This window comes from Argentina anserina, chromosome 4 (assembly GCF_933775445.1).
Source record: "Argentina anserina chromosome 4, drPotAnse1.1, whole genome shotgun sequence".
NCBI lineage: Eukaryota > Viridiplantae > Streptophyta > Magnoliopsida > Rosales > Rosaceae > Argentina > Argentina anserina.
The window spans coordinates 14,657,598-14,672,058 of NC_065875.1; the positions used below are offsets into that span (position 1 = coordinate 14,657,598).

At 39.5% G+C, this 14,461-nt stretch overlaps 2 protein-coding genes across 2 annotated transcripts; both read left to right on the forward strand.

The window, feature by feature from the left end:
- The first annotated feature begins 4,899 nt into the window (after nucleotides 1-4,899).
- LOC126791521 (uncharacterized) lies at nucleotides 4,900-9,239 on the forward strand. Its single transcript, XM_050517980.1, is given in 7 exon segments — nucleotides 4,900-5,158; nucleotides 5,490-5,693; nucleotides 5,696-5,722; nucleotides 7,437-7,548; nucleotides 7,630-7,804; nucleotides 8,274-8,511; nucleotides 8,619-9,239. Coding segments are annotated over 7 exon segments (1,224 nt in total). The 5' UTR covers nucleotides 4,900-4,983; the 3' UTR covers nucleotides 8,912-9,239.
- A 1,161-nt stretch (nucleotides 9,240-10,400) lies between these two features.
- Nucleotides 10,401-14,300, forward strand: LOC126791519 (uncharacterized protein At5g19025). The gene is made up of 2 exons (XM_050517978.1): nucleotides 10,401-11,056; nucleotides 14,012-14,300. Exons 1-2 carry the CDS (start codon nucleotides 10,401-10,403, stop codon nucleotides 14,052-14,054), a joined length of 699 nt encoding a protein of 232 aa, XP_050373935.1. The 3' UTR covers nucleotides 14,055-14,300.
- The last annotated feature ends 161 nt before the right edge of the window (nucleotides 14,301-14,461 follow it).

Genomic DNA, 14,461 nt, shown 5'->3' on the forward strand with positions numbered 1-14,461 from the left:
CTATCCGGTAAGAATTGATGGCGATGATCGACCCACGTCACCGCCGCAGCCTCTTGGAAAGCTGTATGTCCAGTTTTAACAAAGAGATAGGTCATTGGTCAGGTAATGCCAACACCGCACATGTAAATCCTATCGGTTATACATTTGTTAGGCGTAATGAGAAAGAGAAGAGTTTAGACTCACCTTTTGGCGCAAACTCTCTGAAAAAACGCCCTGGAATCAAATATGAGACGGTTTGTTCTCATAATTCCTTGTCAGTTAGGTGGTTTCCAAAACAACTAAATTTGTAGCTTGTGGTCACGTATCATCTCTGTTGGGACTAAGTTAAGAGATGTAGATGAAGATCCTGAATGGATTGGTTTTAACCTAATTCAAGTGCCTCCAGACCATGGAGCGTGATAACTCGATTAAGTTAGGGATATTAAAATGAAGTGTGATGTACTCTTGATAAGCTAAGAGCCAAATGCTGCAATTCCGAAGCTCGTTTAAAACTCATGGCTCACCACCTTGATCATCTAATCAAATTTTTTTACTGGATAATGCAAGAGAATTTACTTCGAAGACTTTTTATTGCATGGCGGGATAGATGTTGAACATCTTGTAACCCCATGTTTATTTTGCAGAATGGATGAGCAGGAGCGACAATTAAATGGTTATAACTTATAGTTAGGGCCCTTGTTACGCATAAATAATTTACCCATAACTGTCTGGGGATATCTGGGGATATGCAATATTGCATGCACCTGTACTTAGAATGAATGATTTTTGAGAATACTAGGTCTTGAAAGTGATGACTGTTGTTGATGACGTTATTTCTTGGTTGGCTAAAGGTAATAAAGATGCTAAACCAATGCCTATAAATATTCGATGAATCAGTCGGAGTCATGAAAAAACATGTTTCCGCCATATGAGCGATGATAAGTCTTAAGAGATGAAACTCTACATATATAAGTACGATATGTATATGCATGTACTTGTTGTAATATACTTGATTCGACATCTCATTCGGTTCAAACTCGTAAGGCCAAGATGATGGTCGAGTGCGCCCACACATATGTCAATGCTTGATCACAACACGTTACGACATCCAATCCTATATCCAAACACAGAAGACACTTTAATGAAGCGATTTAAGAATCTTCCCAGATTCATAGGTCAACTTCTATGGGACCTATATGGCAGTTCACTTGTTGGAAAATTATGCATTCGATATCATTGGAAAGATTTATGTGTCTACTTTCCAAGAACATCAACAATTCGATAATATCTATTATATTGAGTGAGTTATAGCTGTATTAGTAAAATCGGACAGATCTGTTCGGAACCTGCAGCTGAGTCAACTTCGATAGAGCTTTGTGTTCAGCTCCAAATGAACTTGGTTGTGAACTACATATCACTGGAAAGCCACGGGTGTTTACGTTCCAGAACATTTTACAGTTCATCCATACCTATTGTATCGAATAAGTTATGACTGTTTAAGTGCGTGAAGTTCATACCACACGTGAATCTGTTTTTCATTGCAAACTCTTGTTTTGAGTTGTTATGCAATTCTCTCTCTTTTGATCCATGTACGGATAAGTGTACATGTTTGATTTAAGAATATTTGGCGAGATTTGATATTCAAGTCATTGACCCATTGCTACTTTTGAAGAATGTGAAGAGTGTTCGTATACGCTATTTATCTAAACTCCTAGATTGAGTTACCGATCAGGAGGAGTTGTTTTGAGACTTTAGGGAGAGTCTGTATCACATGTTATCTTTAATTGTAGTTGGTGCGTTGTGCTTTTTCCCTTTCACCAAGCTTTTATTTTACTCAAGAGGTTTTTATTTTGCTTGGCAAGGTTTTTACCGAGGTAACAGTATTGCACCATGACACATTAGGATCGCGATACAAGGGGGAGTGTTGTAGGAGAATTATCTCCGTAATCTTTCGGTGTATCTTGTCCTAATTAGTATAGGTTAGTCTAGATAAGGAATGACATATAATCCATGAATTTACGAGATAGTCAATGTAATGTCTATATAAATACTCCATTATCAATGAATAAAGATGATGTTTCTCCCTATTATGATGCATATTACATTCTTTTGTAACAAAAACTTATAATATATTACATTTCGATATAATGAAATTCATAATCTAAACTTTTTAGATAGTTTTCATCAATTTAAATACATTATATATATATATATATATATAATATCTATAAAGATTATTTTTTAAGTAAACGTAGCTATATATTTGAAAGACGTAAGTTTTTAAGCCTCATTGTCTAGACCGAAAAACATAGGCGTTATATAAGTAGCCTTAAGTTTTTTTAGCATCAGGTGAGTTTTGAGGCGAGTTTTTTTTTAAACATTGATATTAATAGCTAGGGCTTTGTTAGTTGACTCTATATATTAAATCTTTAGTGTTTCAATTCCGGCCTTAGGTTAAGAACACGCATCTCATATCTGGATTATACTGTTGCGAATGCATATTCATTTTGACCCGTGCATGCATTTAATTATAAATGAAGGTTTGAGTAGGACTAGATAACGTAAGAACAAACCGCATGCGCATGATCATCTTGATCAATGCACAAGCTACTATATATTCATCTTGCAAACTCATGGCTCGATATCTAGCTTCTGAACTTTTCTAAATCATCGATCATCACTAGAAATAATCAGGGCCAATCCTAATACAAAGCCAAAATCAAGGCGTCTTACCATATCAGTCGGCAGAGAAATGGTATCAATGAAATAGGAGAATGCAGTGCTTGGTTGCAGGTGAGAGACTGCATGCGTAGCTTTTCATGAGTTGCAAACCTTGACTCCGGCTATATATACATGTCCTTCGTTGAAGGTTGGTACGTAGCTCCGGGATAATTGAGGTGAAAATGTTGAGGTTGGCCGTAGCTACGTACTGGATCCGGATCGGCGGATATGATCATCATTGAACCCCCGAGATTAATCTCCATTTTTTCATTTTCAAGAAGATTTTGAAAGGGAAGTCGAGTCTGCATGTGGTTTTATTGATGATCAATGAATTAGATCACTTGCAAATGGAATGAGGTGGTTATCTTACAAATTGACCCCATATATTTGTGCCTTTGTGGTTTTTACTTTAGCTATGGTGCTTGTGCAGTAGGATCGAGATAACTAGCACCGTTCCCGTTCTTCATGGAAAATTGGAAATTGTAACTATTTTCTGAATAGATCATTTGCTTCACAATAGATCCGGAGAGTCTTGGGTGCACGGGCGTGGATGTGCACGGCCATGCGCTGTGCATGTGAACGAAGGGAAGATGTTAATTGTTAAATATAAGGATGGCGTTAGCCAGACTAAATCCAAAAGACTATTTACCTTTTTTTACAGTAACCAAACTATCTGGTTTTCCAAAAACTAGCTAGTCGTTCACTTCGACCCTCTCTCCCGACTCTCCCATTCCGATTACCTTCCTCAAGCAATTTGGTTGACATGAGGACCGCTTGGTTGTGGAGAATCTCCAGTTGCTGACTCTAAATCAATGTTCTAAAAATCCCCACCTAAGACCGCCTAGGCGGCGCTTAGGCACCCGGAGACCCTTGGCCGCCTCAATTTTGGGCCCATTAATCCCCGATTAATCCCTGAGTAATTCCCGATTAATCCTCTGGGCGCTGGTTTTTAGCTGTCCGCCCGATTAACGCCTATCGTTTTTTAGAACCTTGCTCTAAATCGTGCAGTTGAACCCGACACCCAAAATCACAATATCTGGAAATCCCCAACATTACTTCTTTATTGAAACCGACTTGATGAGAAATTGGAGATAAGAAATGATTCTTGTGTTTCCGAATTGGCAGCTGATTGAAGAATTCATTTTGTTGGTTGTGGCCATTCAATTAATCTATACGGTTAATTATCTATCTTCAAATGTTTCTCCAGTTTAGTATGTTTGGAGGATGATGCTGCAATTGTAATAATCAGTATATAGTCTGGCTTGGATAAATATGATCACTATGTATGCAACTATGCATCTTTAGTTCAATTCCCTTCAATTTTAGCTAGTTTCACTGATTCACATTGTAAGATATGGGTTTATTAAATGTGAAGGTTATTGTTCTTCAATGAAATGAATTTCGAGTTCCTATGTATCTTTCCTGCTCAAATTAAAGTACCACCCTTGCTAATCTCTCATAATCATCTCTTAATACTACTTTGTATGCATCTGCCAATTGATATGTAACCAGGAAATAGAAAATGCTCCTGCCCCTTGAAAATGTTCCAACCCGGCTTGAAAGTTCTTATCTTCACACCTTTGCCGCCACCAAGTCCCAATGGAAGAAGAGTCGCAGAGGTGCGCACTGGTAGCCGAGTCAGGGAAGACAGTGTATTATGAAGATTTTACCATGAAAATCTTTTGCCCATTTTAACCTGTTTACCCCATTCACGTAGTCACGCTGACTGTTGAAAAATTAAGCCTGAATTTACGGCTCAAATTAGTGTTTTCTCAACTCTATATTAAAGGCTTTGATCAAGACACATGTTTATAAAACCTGCCGTGTAACTTTACTGCCGCGCATAAAAGAATTTTCGCAATAGATCATACTCTAAACCGAAAACTGTAACATACACTACAACTTCCTCAATACATCATTGGCTACTTCATTTGCTTCACAATTATAACCTCACAATCCGAATTCACATAAATCAAATTAACTCCATCTTTTCACCCAAGGCTAAACTACCCATCAGTAAACGAAACATGTGAATTTACCGCTAACTCTAATGCTTTAAAAAGGGTAAAACAATATCCTATACTCTGGGGAAGCCTCGAATATTCTTTGCTTTCTTTGTCATCATGCAAAAATCAGACGGTCATAATCAATCCAAGTTCAAATTTACGTACGAAATTCAACACCTAACCAGAGCTACCAGTCAGTCCCACACACAAACTTACACAAGCTCTTCTTCCTCGGACAATCTGGCCTGTGATTCTATCACCACAGTTACCGAGAGACATGTCGTGCTTGTGTTCCTGCTGCACTGCCTCGACTTGCGGCCTCTGCTCCTCCGTGGCCTCCGGGATCTCCAGCAAATCCGCCAGGCTCGGCTACTGTGGCCTCTTCGGCCTCTCCTTGGTCGTCACTTGGATTCTTAGAGAAGTTGGAGCTCCTCTGTTGGAGAAAATCCCATGTGAGTTGTCCAATTTCTCACCGACCCTCTTTTGTTTTAGGAGCTGATCTGAATTGGGTATGTGCTGGAATTGTTTAATTGTTGGAATTAGTAATCAAGTCTGGATTTTTGTCTCTGTGGAACTGGGTTTGAGTTGTTTCGATTCGTTTCGGAATGCTTTTAATATGAATGCTGCGATTAATTGCCTAAATGAATAGAATTGGGTCCATCATAAATTTGGCAATGTCTGAATTTTGAGCTATTACAGTTGTATATGGTTTTTTGTTTGACCTGTAAACATTGTTTGTCACCGTGTGATGTGGTTGTTTCATATTCCTTTTGGTTTGGATAGGGATAAGCGCTTCGGAAACTCACACCAAGTCATGGTATCAAACACAAGCAGTACTGCGAGTGAGCATGGGGAATTTCTTGTTTTTTGCGATACTTGCCCTCATAATGATTGGAGTGAAGGATAGAAATGACCGGCGAGATGGATGGCATCACGGTGGATGGATTGCCAAGATGGTCATCTGGCTTTTGCTTGTTATTCTCATGTTTTTCCGGACATTGTCATCACAATCTATGGTTAGTTTTTGATCTCCTTAGTAGGTTAATGTTAGTTCTTAGAGCATCCACACTCATAAATTGAATTTGCTCAAGCAAATGGTAGAGCCAGAAGCAAATCAAATCAATTTTATATTTAGTTGAGCAAAATCGATTTTTACACATATCTATTAACAATTTGTTTGAGCAATTCAATTTTGTCTTTATTTAGAGTCCAAGACCCGAGTCCGGCCCAAGACCCATCTTTTTTTCTTCTTTCTTCTTACCATCTTCTGCTCGCGTCTCCACTCTCCCAACAAACCCAAAAAACAGTCGCACCTTCCTCAGGCCGTGCCGCCGCCATCCGGCCATGATTCACACATGCAACCACTCTATCTTGTTCGCCTCCCCTCCCTCTATCAGTTCATGGTCATTGATTATTCGTACAAGTCCTTTCTCACCCAAATCGGAGAAGATACAGACTTGGAGCTTTGGAGGATCCCGGCCACGATTTGAGACTCCGGCGATCTCGTCAACCTTCACTAGGTAAACCCAATCTTTCTTCTTAATTTATGGTTCAATTCCAACCGAATTCAATAAATTGAAGTCTGACTTGAACTTCTCTTCTTGTTATGTCACCACGGTATCCCCACCGGTGTCCTTCACCTCCCCGACGATCAATATGTGACCGTTTGAAGAGGATTGGAGGAGTTTCTGACAGAAAAATAGAATTGGAACGTTGTGGGCTCCGCCATTTGGTCGAGCGACAGATCGAGCAAAATTTGCTCGAGCCGAAGATGGAGCAAAACCGGAAGGCTGATTGGGCGAGCGAATCCAACCATCATTGCTACCGGTGCGAGCTCCAAACTGGATTTGCTCGAGCAGATCCTGGCGGTCCCACCTCCTGCTCAAGCAGCTCTCTTCCTCTTGATCGCCGGTGCAGATGCCCTTAGATATAAATAGTTTCTGCTTCTGTTATTTGACCTGGAGCTAAGGATAACTAGTAGTAAATAATTTGCATGTACTAGGTGCTGTGGCAAATGAATCCTAAATTCTAATAGCACTAAAGTTTCCCCAGAAAGAGTATTCTTTACACTAGGACATGTAACAATTTGCTTTGAGCTTTTCAGAATTATGGAAGGGTTTTGGTAAGTGTGGACTGTGCTGCCATAAGCTTGTGTCCTCCCAAAAAACATGTCGCTTGGCAGTATGATATGCAACTCGTGTGCATGGAAAGATGATAGAAATTTAAATTGCTTTTGTTATTCATTCCTGAGATTTGTGCTCTATAGGAGGAAATGTAGTTGTTTTTAGGATGTGGAACCTACATGGGGATTATGGTGTTCTAGAAATTTGAATGAACCATTTCCATGGTCACTTAGGAGTTCATTTATTAATCGCAGGGTTATTTATTTTGAATTTTGATTGAAGTAAAGGAAAACTTATTTTATGGATTTATATTCACTGTAATAAAATAAGGCTATCACTATTATGGTTGACAAAATAGCATGTTAGTCGAGTGTAGCTAGAAAGAAGTTTTACTGGAGGGAATTTAGCACTTTTGCTTCGTTATGCAGCCCTCATGCATATGATATTCAGACTCTAAATACTAGGTACTGGGTTAGTTCAATGCAGTTTGGCCAGCCATGATTCCGATTCTCACTGGTGATTGTCTTGTCACTGGAAAAATTACTACTCTGTTCCCTGTGATTTTATACTTAAATGAGCACTTGATCTCTATTATAACTGCGTGCAGGAGATCTATCAAAATTCGGGGCAGGCCTGTTTTTACTGGTTCAAGTGATTATCTTGCTAGACTTTACTCACTCCTGGAATGATGGATGAGTAGAGAAAGATGAACAAAAATGGTGATTTTAGTCCTGATACATATCATTTCCTGTAAGACTGGTTCACTTTGATTTCTAAATGTATGAATGTATATGTTTCAGGTATATCGCTTTGCTTGCTGTATCAATTGGATGCTACATTGCAGCATTTGCATTTTCAGGCATTTTGTTCATTTGGTTCAACCCGTCTGGCGAAGACTGTGGCCTTAATGTCTTCTTTATTGTGATGACCATGGTTCTTGCATTTGCATTTGCAGTAATTGCACTACACCCAACGGTAAGCTTAGTAAAAGTCATCAATTTGAAACCCATGCCAAATGTAAGATGCCCATTTTTCTCCTTATGTTTAATTGATAAACTTATCAATGAACTTATTCATGTCTACCATGCATAACCCATGAAGTAATTAGGACTCATTCCCATAGATTCTTATTTTTCTACTAAAAGCCAATGACCACACAGATAGTTATGATTTTGGGCAATAGTGAATGGCTCTGACTTGCATTGCATGACTTAAAACAAAAGTATTGCATAAGCTCCTTAAGAGTCTTGCCTATATTTTCTGAACAAGTGCATCATTGTTCCACCATATAGTACAAGAGTACTGCTAAAATTTGTATCGGGAAGTGTTAAATGGGGTGGTCATTGTTATTTGGAAAAACTGGGACTTGGTAGGTCTGATCTAGTGTCAGTTCGTATACAAAAATGTTAACTCCCGTGACGATTTTGCCTGGAATTGTAAACAGGTAAATGGCAGCCTCCTTCCTGCTTCTGTGATATCAGTTTATAGTGCTTATGTGTGCTACACTGCTCTTTCCAGTGAGCCTCGTGGCTATGCTTGCAATGGTCTTCACCACTCCAGTGCTGTCTCTGTTGGTACTCTTCTTCTTGGGATGGCGACAACCATTCTTTCAGTTCTGTACTCTGCATTACGTGCTGGATCTTCAACAACTTTTCTGTCACCACCTTCTTCACCCAGGGCAGGTATTCAAAAGTTCATGTTGGCCCTTATTATGCAATAACCAATGCTACTCTCATGCTTGTTAGTTACATATTAAGTTCTTTCAAACTCATTCCAATTTGTGGCGCAGCTGAAAAGAAACCTCTTCTTGAGGGAAAAGAGTTGGAAGAAGGGAAACAAAAGAATGACAAAGAAGCAATACCTGTCAGTTACTCATACACATTTTTCCACCTGATTTTTGCCTTGGCTAGCATGTATTCAGCCATGCTTCTTTCGGGTTGGACCAACTCAGCTGAGAGCTCAGACCTTATAGATGTTGGCTGGACATCAGTTTGGGTCCGAATCTGCACAGAGTGGGTTACTGCTGCATTGTACGTTTGGTCCCTTGTGGCTCCTTTACTTTTCCCAGATCGTGAGTTCTAGATTCCTCGTTCACTTTGTTCTATAGATTCCCAGAAATGTCAGAATCTTGGTCATTTACCTGTGAATCACACATTCTATCATGTAGTTATCTAACTAGCTTTCTAGATAGTCATGGTTGGGGAGTTTAAGTGAAGTTCGCCTCAGTGAAATCCGATATGTGATCTCCTTGTAGTCTCAAGTATGCAAGTCTTGCTTTTGTGTATATATGGAGCAAAACTTGCAATAAAAACTAGAATGAGGTCTCTGAGTGAAACTTTGAGTTATGTTGTCGACCTTAAATTCTATACTATCATAGCATAAATAGAAAATGTGATGGAGATGATCTGGACCAAATGAACATGACCCTTCCAGTTTATGTGTTTGTATTTGTTGCATTTATCATGCAACTTAATATCTTCAATGAGTCGATCAAGTCATTTTCTGACGTTGACTTCTGGTGGAAAAGGAATGGGCTAATTTAGTTGCACATGTATTTGTCTAACGCGTAATTGATCCGAACAGAAAATAAGTCGACAATGTAAACAAACAAGTTCCTCATTTTCTGCTTCCAAACCATACTCCGATGAGCTAACATATCAAATTAACACCAACAGAAGACATGGCAAAGAAGTTGGTCATTGCTAGCTCATGGTGGAATCACAAAATTTCCAACAGTTTGCTATTCCTTTCTTCTAGCTTCTTCTGAAAGAGTGGAGCAATGACTAGCTACAGCATCCATGATTCCATGCTGCCTTGCTTTAAAATTGTGGACCGTGTAAATTGCTCTGCAATCAGATACTTGTTTCCTATTCTTGGTAAACTGGATAGCTAAGATTGGTCTGTACATCTGTTTGTCACTTTGGTTGAGGATAACTTTAGTTTAGAGAGGTTGGACTAGACAATGTGATTATGATATTTCAGAGGATGCACACGATTCTTAGGACTATAGACACAACTAGAGATGTGTGTGTACTAGAGCTGATGTAGATTGCAACTGTGTAGCAATATGAGAATTCGGTTGTTTGACTACCCAAATACAGGCATTTTTTTCGGGTAGAGCCATTCATATCTTGGTCGATGAGAAGACACGAGCAGGTTGTAGGGAGACCAATGCAGATAACAGCAAGGGCTGCTTATTATTCACTCATATACATATCAAAAGTTGAAAACACATCTGGTAGTTTGGTACACTAACCAGTGCCCTCCGCCATTATACGAGAGGATCGATCTTAACCCACGCCTTAGACTACATATAACACTAAATAATTAAATACACACTAATCTAAATTATGATTCGCATAATATAATTAGATCGATGATTTCACCCGGAAAATTTTCCTGGAAATGAATATTCACGTCCTGTTTTGCTTTGCACAGTTAACGTCTTCCGGTGACGTGACGGCCCTCCATCACCGGCAGCCCTCAACTCCATTGAATAAATAATATTTAAAAAAAAATCAATTTAATAAATTAAAAAACAGAGACGGGGGCTTTGAGTTTTGTCTAAAACATGCGCCTCACGCACCCTCCTCCTCCCTTTCTCACCACCATGCGCTCCTCCTCGTCCTTCACCGCCACGTCATCATCCCCGAAACCCAAATCCTCATCAAACCCTAGCCACCACCACCACCACCACAGCAACCCGAATTGCAGCCTCCTCTGCAAGCACTCGCCGTCGGCGACTCTGGACCTCCTCATCCTCATCCTGGTCCTCTTCTCCGGCACCTTCCTCATCACCTCCTACTTCTCCTACATCTTCAACTCCCTCTCCCTCCTCCTCTCCCACTCCGCCCCTCCTCTCCTCCCCATCCCCTACCTCGCCGGCTTCCTCCTCTTCTTCGTCGCCGCCCTCCTCCTCGTCGACTTCTGCTGCGGCGCCCGATCGCGCCGCTGCCACCGGACCGCCTGCAAGGGCCTGAAGAAGGCCATGGAATTCGATTTGCAGCTGCAGACCGAGGAGTGTGTCAAGACCGGGTCCAAGGAGATCGATAGGCTGCCGTGGAAGGGAGGCAGCGAGTCTAATCCTGACTACGAGTGTCTCCGGCTCGAGCTGAGGAAGATGGCGCCGCCTAATGGCCGTGCCGTGTTGCTGTTTCGGGCCAGGTGTGGCTGTCCTGTTGCTAAGCTTCAAGGCTGGGGTCCCAAGCGTGGCCGCCGCCATAAGAAGTGAGTCTTTCCCACTTTCGCCTTATTTTCGATAATTTTGATTGTGCATTGCATTGGATAAATGATTGATTGATTTCGGCCGATTACTAGATACTATTAGTTGATTGCATTGTTAGTTAGTGATTTAAGTATCAATACTTTACTAGGTTGGATGCTTGGAAGCTCTTGCTTAGTGTTGTCAAAATCAAATCTTTTGTAGGATTTGGATGGCTAATTGAGTTCCACAATGCAGTAGAACTAGAGTTTGATTAAATATCTATGGATAGAAGCATAATTTTCCTTTTCTCAATTGGGAAAATAGTTTCATTTTATTCTATTCTATCTGATAGAGACAAAATTGGACCTATAATCTAAGCCTCATATATGTTTTGTGGTATGTTGTACCATCTTTGAGGTTTTGGTAAAATTAGGATCTTGGGTTATATGTGAAAAAAGCCCCGTACTTTAGTTTCTGGATCGTCTTGACTACTCTATCTCCAGACTCCATTGGCCTTAAGGACATTTCTGTGAAAAATCTGGAAGGATTTTGGAGTGATCACAATCCACAGCTTCTTGGCACGACATGATCTGCAATGAACCAAGGGAAGTAATTAGAAGAGAGATGCCAGAGATTGTGGTTTAATTAGAAGCTCATTTTATATGATGTTTTGGTGGTTGTGGAGGAGAGTGGAGGAAAATAATTGCTTTTGCAGGGGCAAAGAGAAGAAGATGAAAAAGAAAGACGTTAAAGGCAAACATGGCCAGAAAAAAGAAAAAAGATTAGAATATACTTTTTTCTGCTGCCGAGTAACACGTGGCAGAGAGGTCTTCAACTCAGAGGCATAGTGCATCTAAATCTAGCATTTCCTCTTTTTTTTTTTTATTATTCTGACAAAGAAACCGCAGTCGGTTTCCAAGGAGAAAGTCTCTATAAAGCAGTGAGTTGGCGCCTTCTAATCCCATACAAGAGCTGTGGAAAAGAAATCTCTGAGATCAGAAGTGACCGAAGTCCATAGGGAATCCTAAATGTTAATTGTGTCTTATAAATCCTCTTTGTCCTGAATAGTTCTCTGATTACGTTCCACCCAACATTAAGCACCAGCATTATCGTAAAAATGTTAGCCTTCTTCCTGCCCCCTAAATTCATGTGCTTATTACTTGTGAGAGAAAAGTCTTGCCTATGAATAGTCCACATAATTCACCACTGGGGATAGTTCAAACCATAGGCTCAATGAAGAGAGACATGTTAAACAGATTGCTTGCTCCTTTTGACACAGTGCACCAGTCAGGAGATAGACAAGAGCCCCATCTCTTCTGGTGGATTATGATTATAGTTTGATAATTTCTTCATTCATCCTACCTCTCAAACATAAAGTACTGCAAAAAATTCATTCTCACAACTGTTATATTTCTCTGGGTTGGTTGTGGCCTTGTAGGTATTAAGTAGTTGAACTGGCATTAACAATGTAGGCTTCCGCAATGCTGTTTTTGCTCACTAGTGCCTGAGTTGTCTTGGGATACAGTGGAATGTAGTATGCATATCATGCTTTTCCCTTTATTTATTTTTCTATCTCTTTATTTCTTTTGTGAGGAAAAACTTATGCCTCTAAAATCTAGACATGACCTGCAACATACTTTGTGTTCGGCCCGATGCTTGAGTGGTTCCATGGACAAGATGAAGCCTTGATGAACTGGACCTAAATGATGATCCAGTTTGTGCGCATCTACTCCATTGTTATGAGGAAGCAGTTGTGTTTTGTTTGGTAGTCACTACTTAGGAGTCTTGGTGGAAAAATCATTCTATCAAAATCTGCAGAAATTTGGGTGAACACCTAATCTGATGGCGGACTAGGTACTAATTCTGTAAGTTAGAGGCATCTGAGAATCTGAGATGCATTCAGACAGACATTAAACTTGCAATAGCTGCAGGACAGTAGATTATCCTAAAATTGGTACGGAAAGCTTTTTATTAGAATCAAAATTAGCTTGGGTGAGTGTCAATATTATTGTGGTCTTGTTCAAAGGAAATTTGTGTTAAGGATATCTATGCAATATAACACAGATCTGAACATCGGTGGTATTCAGAGTACAACGTAGATTATCATAGATTGGTGTGGAGAATTGTTTATGAGGTTAAAAGGAGTTTTAGGCTTTACGAGTGATTTTAGATAATACATAGCTATATATGATGTTTCTGTGACATAATTATGCTCCAACTTTGTTCAAGACTATCATGATGCTCTCTCAAGGCTGTTGTCTTTTCCAAAAAATATACTCGTACCGTGCTACTGCATCCCATTTCCAGCTCCTACAGATCTAGATCTTTCTGGTCAACGGTTGTATTGAGCTGGTACCGTAAGAGGCCTTTCTTGTAGTATATTCTAGTCTTGGAAGAGAGTAGTTTGTTTTTATTCTTTAACACTTGGCCTAAAATACACAGTTTCAAATGTGATCAAAAGTACCTACGTATGCTATATTGAGAAGCAACATTATAATCTAGGACGAACCAGTCAGCCTTTCTAGTTCAATTTATTGTGGTTGTCATTCATCCTATGAATATGGGTCGCATGTGTGGTTATATTCCCATTTTTGAATCTGCAAAGAGTCTATCAATTGCCTTGATGAATATGGGCGCTGATTTGGCTTTTATGCTTCTAGTTATTGTCTCTGGTCCTTCCGATGTCTTCTTCTTGTCATTGCTTGCAGCTTGTGTTTAGTTGACAAAGTATGTTTCAAATGTATTTGCTTGGACTGCATGATTATATAATTGGCTGACAAACTTATTACTTTGTAGGCTGGTCTACCTTTTGTTTTGACAAATATGCGCAAGCTATCCTGTAATTGAACATTAAACATCAATGACAAACATTTAGATGCAGCTGCATTTGTGCAAGCTATCTTTCATGGCATCTGCACTTCTGCAGTTTAAAGCTGGTATATCGATACAATTATAATTTGAAATCTCTGGTGTTGCAGGGCTTTGGCTGGTACAATTCCCAACGGAGGAGACAATCGTTGATTGTTTTGGGATGCTTTCTGGAGTTTACATTACATGTTCTATCATTCACCTATCTGATTATAATCTATAGACTTTTTTTGTTTATTCTCAATCAAAACAACCTTTTTATTGATCATATATTTATGTTTGGCCCACAGATTTGTCTACACAACATTGTCTAGAGTCTAGACATACATATTGATTGCTCATGTGTAAGGGTAGAGCAAATTGGATTAGAATAAAACATATGAAATGGTAAATTGGATATTTATTTCCCGTTAAATCTACTGGCTTCTAAGTTTCATGACTTCAATTTCATTGTCAATTGTACATGGTAATTGGACATTTTATAAATAAAATGGGTGAAGGTGTTGAGTACTTGTTTAACAAAGGGTAACTTCCAACTTATCTCAAGGTTTTCACACTAA